Source organism: Nelumbo nucifera, chromosome 1 (genome assembly GCF_055504915.1).
Source record: "Nelumbo nucifera cultivar China Antique chromosome 1, China Antique-T2T, whole genome shotgun sequence".
NCBI classification, from domain to species: Eukaryota; Viridiplantae; Streptophyta; class Magnoliopsida; order Proteales; family Nelumbonaceae; genus Nelumbo; species Nelumbo nucifera.
The window spans coordinates 63,622,556-63,628,346 of NC_142649.1; the positions used below are offsets into that span (position 1 = coordinate 63,622,556).

A 5,791-nucleotide genomic window follows, 5' to 3' on the forward strand; every position below is an offset into this window, starting at 1 on the left:
ATTTTTATTTTTAATTATTTTTTATTTTTGTTATTAGAACGAGTTATTTGTTCGAACTAGATGGTCGAACCGTCGACTTGAAAATCGATGGCTAGAACGGTTCTATTTCTAGGTCATTTTTTAAAACCATGGTTTAAAATTGGGAATGATTATTTGCATGTAAGTGCTGGGCTCTAGTAACTAGGTTTAGGTCGGGTAAAATGCGACAGTTCAATACCCAAACTTTCAAAACGTGACAATCTAGTACCTGCCGTTAACCAGCCATGAAATGACATTTGAAAAGACACAAATGCCCTTCAAGTGTCATCTAATTCTCTTTATCAACCATCCAAATATTGATAAAAAATGAACAATCTAAAATTCTTACCTCTTCTTGAATACCCACTGAGACATGACTTCAGCTTTCTTGAATAGAAGAGGCAAGAATTTTGGACTGTTCATTTTTTATCAATGTTTGGATGGTTGATAAAGAGAATTAAATGACACTGGAAGGGCATGTCTTTTCAAATGCCACTTAACCACTGGTTAATGGACTGGTTAACGACAAATACTGGATTGACACAATTTAAAAGTTTGGATACTGTATTGTGGCATTTTAAAGTATGGGAACCAAAGTGGCACTAATCACAAATAGAGGTACTAACCGGGAATTTTCACTGAATTATTTTTACTTTTATATATTTTCGTTTTCGATGGGAGACTTTAAACCACAAATATCATTATATTCAGCACTTCCTGTTGATTGGTAGACGTGTCTTTCACTCCCACCTTCCCTTTGTGAATTATGATTAAGATTCCCATTGTGAATTATGGTAGACAGCTTCACGGTTTTATTTGCATCATCTGGCTAGCCGGTGTTCACCGACTCACCTGGATCTTGGAAGCGTATGACCTGAGATAGAAAACCTCAGACTCGAGCCCTTTGAATCCAATATTTTTTCTACTACTTCGTCTGTGTCTGTGTGTGCAAAGATAGAGGGAGAGAGATGAGTAGTAGTAGAGAGGGAGGTGGAAATGAGAAAGTTGGTCTGTTTGAGACAAGAAAACCGAAGGGTAGACTAACTTATAAGCTATTTGCATCCACCATATTTGTGGGCATTTGTTTGATTTGGGTTTACAGGATATGGTATATCCCAAGAGCAGGAGAGCCTGGGAGATGGGTTTGGATCGGATTGTTTGTAGCGGAGCTGTGGTTTGGGTTCTACTGGGTAATCACTCAATCTGTTCGTTGGAATGTTATTTTTCGTTACCCCTTCAAGGAGAGGCTGTCGCAGAGGTATCACTAATCACTCCTTCCCTTTCCCTTCATCTTACAGTCTCAGTAAGAGTCGCACGGTCCATAGAATAGTTGTCTGATGAGTTATAGTACTCCTCTCTCTCTCTCTCTCTCTCTCTCTCTCTTATCTGAGCTTTCCATCTGTAAAATGATGGAAGATATTGGAGGAGAACACCAAGAACTCGTCAAAAGAGAAGCAAACAAGCAGCCTAATAGTAATATATAGTATAATTGTGAGGTTAGTGTACCATAAATCTCAATATTTTATGACACTGATTGATTTGTTATAAGTTTGTTCTAGAGATTTCAAAACCATTTCTTTTTTGTCAAAAACTGTTTATTTCGTTAATAAATTACTGACCTGACCTGAGAAGTGAAATCGTCTATCCGACTAACAATTTTTTGACCGTTTTCTAATTTTTATTTATTTTGTCAGAGCGGGCCATCTATTTGGAGCAGATGGTCGGCTATGTATACAATTTTAATCTAATTTGCATGAAGCAGATACGGTGATAAGATGCCGGCCGTAGACATCTTCGTGTGCACCGCGGACCCCACAATAGAGCCACCGATCATGATCGCTAACACTGTATTGTCGGTGATGGCATACGATTATCCACCGGAGAAGCTGAGCGTATATCTGTCGGATGATGGTGGATCGGATCTGACATTCTATGCGCTCTTTGAGGCTTCTCGTTTCGCTAGGCATTGGATACCTTTTTGTAACAAGTTCCAGGTGGAGCCAAGGTCGCCTGCCGTCTATTTTCCGGCTTCATCTTCATCCGACAAGGAATGGTTATCCGTCAAGGTATAGGTATTCCGCTTATTGCTTTTATTTTTTTGGGCCAAGCCAGGCCCACGCATACATAATACGACCACCAGAGGGCCTGGGCCCAGGCCCAGCCTGGAAATTTCAGGCCTGATATGGACCCGGGTCAGGCTGGGGCTTGAACCACACCAAGCCGGCTGGTTTTATGGTGATATGGTAGCCTCGTTTCTGACTTTGTATTTGTGTTAGATGTTATACGAAGATATGAGAAACCGGATAGAAACAGCAGTTGAATTGGGTAGAATCCCGGAAGAAATAAAGGGACAACACAAGGGATTCTGGGAATGGAAGTCGAGAGTGAGTAAGCGCGATCATCACACCATTCTCCAGGTGATGATGCTTCTCTGTCTTCTGATTTTATGTTTTGGGTTGATGTATTGTTGTTCATATTCAACTAACTAATGTGTGTGGTCATGGTCATGGAATATGTAGATATTGATCGACGGGAGGGACTCATCAAACCCAACTGCTGTGGACATTGAAGGGCATGCTTTGCCAACTTTGGTGTACTTGGCTCGTGAAAAGAGGCCTCAATTCCCTCACAACTTCAAAGCCGGAGCTATGAATGCGCTGGTAATCTTTCATTTTAATTTACATGCATGTGTGATTTGTTAAGATTATAACTCCTGGCAATACTTTAAGGGCCCGTTTGGTTCATAGGAATAATAAGGGTCTGGACTGGAAACGAAATGGGTTGTTTTGATTCCAATTGTTTGGTTAGATAGAATCAGAATTCCATTCCCATTTTTGCTAAAATGTCATTTTCCCATTTGAGAGAATAGTCATTCCCTCTCCCTCCTTTGGGAATGAAATTATATTCCAACTTATTTTAATTCGGATTCCGGTTCCTGTTTAAATCAAACGGACTATGAACATGGACCATTCCAATAATTTTGATTCCAACTGCAAACAAAATGGACTCTTTTATGGTCAGATAATCTGGTCCCAAAATCAACCCTGCTTCTTGATGACTCACTGCACCTATTATTTGATTTGCGGTAGGGCCATGTCCCATGCACAAATCCTTGGACCTTGGGCAAGGAAGAAATGAGCTCAGCGCCCAAGCTTATTTGATTTGCGGCCAATTTGGTGTGTCTTTTCATGTTGTGTTTCGATTGTTTACAAGCCGGGCATATCGATTTCTGGTTTATTTCCATTTGGTTCACGGAAGATTTAGCCGTCAAAAGTCGGAATGTCAAAAAGACACGAGAAGACCATTTTGGGCTGATTTAGGGAAGCTTCAAATGAAACTTTTCACGTCTTTCGCTTTTTATTCTACCATGGAAAGACGTGTATCTGCCAAACTAGCTTTAGGCTACTCAGATCTTCATACAAAAACTCAATACATCTTTTAACTGTTAGAGTTATCAAAAGATCTTTCCAAAAAAACTTACCAAACTGGCCATTGGTCCTTCATGGATCCGCCAGCTCGTGGCTATACATAAAAGAGCCGTATGAATATAAATCAACCATGTCTATATTTTGATATTTTATCGATCGGTACTGTAACTCTGTAATGCTAGCTCTTGTTGTGCAGATAAGGGTATCATCTGAGATAACCAACGGGCAGATTATACTCAACGTCGACTGCGATATGTACTCAAACGATCCTGAAGCATTGAGAGATGCACTATGTTTCTTCATGGATGAAGAAAACGGTGACGAGATTGCTTACGTTCAATTTCCGCAATACTATGACAATATCATCAATAATGATATATACGGTAATATCTCCCCGGTAATTAACAAGGTGGGTGTTAACCAAATTTAGAGAATAATAAATCAGAATATTTTCATCAGAGGAATATAATATTAATGAAAATTAACTTTTCTATAAACTAACTGATTAATTTTATTCATGGATCGGATCTGATTGGTTTTGAAGTTGGAACTTGCGGGAGCTGATGGATATGGGGGATCTCTCTACTGTGGGAGTGGATGTTTTCACAGGAGAGAGGCACTTTCTGGGAAGAAGTATAACAAGGGGTATAAAGTAGATTGGAACAAGGAGATTATAAGGAAGATGGATAAAACTCATAAAAGTGTTTGTGAATTGGAAGAATCGTCCAAGGTTTTGGCCAATTGTACTTACGAGAATGGTACTCAGTGGGGAAAGGAGGTCTCTCTCTCTCTCTGTCTCTCTCTCTCTTGTGTGTGTGTCTGTGTGGCTCAGCGTAGTTACTTGCTCTACTTTGTTGGGTTGCAGATGGGTTTGATTTATGGGTGTCCAGCGGAGGATGTAATAACAGGGCTAACGATCCAATGCAGGGGCTGGAAATCAGTTTTGTACAATCCGGAGAAAAGGGGTTTCTTGGGTGTTGCTCCCATCACATTGGATCAATCTCTAGTGCAATTTAAGAGATGGGCTGAAGGCATGTTTCAAATTGCTGTTTCTAAGTACTGTCCCTTCTGGTACGGTCTTGGGAAGATAAAGATTGGCCTCCAAATGGCCTATTGTGTTTACTGTTTATGGGCTCCCAATTCCTTCCCAACACTCTATTACGTGGTCGTCACCCCCGTTTCCCTACTTGAAGGCATTTCCTTGTTCCCACAGGTTCTTTCTCTCTCTCTCATACAATTACACAAACACACAGCTAGCAGATGCAGAGTCTTGTCTAACGCCTCTTAATTCATGCTTTCAGATGTCTAGCCTATGGTTCGTCCCATTTGCCTTTGTGTTCATTGGCAAGAATGTAGGCGGCCTAGTGGAGGCAGTGTGCTGTGGGCAAAGCAGTAGGCAATGGTGGAACCTGCAAAGGATGGTGTTGATTCGCAGGACAACGTCGTTCCTCTTTGGGTTCACCGACACCATTGTGAAGAAACTAGGGTTCTCTCAAACAGCGTTTGTTATCACAGCCAAGGTCGCTGATCAGGATGTATCCAAGAGATACGAACAAGGGCTACTGGAGTTCGGGACCTCTTCCCCTATGTTTACGATCCTAGCAACCGTAGCATTGTTGAATCTTTTCAGTTTGGTTTGGGCACTTAAGAGAGTGGCTTTGGACATGGAGCTTAAGGCTGTTGAGCAATTGGTCTCACAAATTGTTCTTTGCGGGCTGGTGGTTCTCATTAACATACCCGTCTACCAAGCACTCTTCATTCGCAAGGACAAGGGACGGATGCCAACTTCAGTCACAGTTGCATCCACTGTTTTGGCTTCTCTGCTTTGTCTCATGCCCATGTATTAATTAGAATGTTTCCTGCTATCTTCATTATTCATATATTTGAACTCTTTATTACAGAGGAAGGATTTTCGCATTTTGTCTTGTGATTAAGCATGTGTATTGAAAGTGAGAAATTTTTTTCATATTAATTACTTGAATTTTAGATATATCATAATTAAGATAAGAAATGAAAACTAACAAAAGTAAGAATATGATTAAAAATAAACTCAAATGCTTGTAGTGAATGCATGTGCATTGCATGTAGAAATTTTAAATTACAATAACAATTATTATTATTATTATTATTAATTTTTTATTCCATTTTTGCCATAAATAAAAATAAATTTTATTTTAATAAATATTTTTATTTATTATGATGAATATATAATATTGTAAATGTTCTCAAATAGAATTTTGTACTTTTTCATTGTTTGTGTTCTATCTTTTTTAAAATATTTATTATTCAATTATGACCATGAATTTCATTAAAAAGTTCGATCATTAACCCACCATCTAGATAAT

At 39.3% G+C, this 5,791-nt stretch overlaps 1 protein-coding gene across 2 annotated transcripts; it reads left to right on the forward strand.

The window, feature by feature from the left end:
• Positions 1–704: 704 nt before the first annotated feature.
• On the forward strand, positions 705–5,418 carry LOC104594272 (cellulose synthase-like protein E6). Of its 2 annotated transcripts, none has more exons than XM_010254495.3 (8): positions 705–1,276; positions 1,781–2,084; positions 2,295–2,435; positions 2,538–2,678; positions 3,643–3,855; positions 3,991–4,224; positions 4,312–4,659; positions 4,748–5,418. In XM_010254495.3, the coding sequence occupies exons 1-8, from the start codon at positions 987–989 to the stop codon at positions 5,291–5,293; spliced, it is 2,217 nt and encodes a 738-aa protein (XP_010252797.1). In that variant the 5' UTR covers positions 705–986; the 3' UTR covers positions 5,294–5,418. The 2 variants fall into 2 exon arrangements, with proteins under 2 accessions (XP_010252797.1, XP_088753072.1); XM_088896946.1 differs by having other exon boundaries at positions 811–1,514.
• Positions 5,419–5,791: the final 373 nt, after the last annotated feature.

What these genes read in the sequence shown, in the direction of transcription:
- LOC104594272 (XM_010254495.3), top strand. Translation starts at nt 987, where the DNA reads ATGAGTAGTAGTAGAGAGGGAGGTGGAAATGAGAAAGTTGGTCTGTTT. An exon ending in AAGGAGAGGCTGTCGCAGAG is followed by an intron (nt 1,277 to 1,780) that starts GTATCACTAATC and finishes TGCATGAAGCAG; the next exon opens with ATACGGTGATAAGATGCCGG. An exon ending in CCGGAGCTATGAATGCGCTG is followed by an intron (nt 2,679 to 3,642) that starts GTAATCTTTCAT and finishes CTTGTTGTGCAG; the next exon opens with ATAAGGGTATCATCTGAGAT.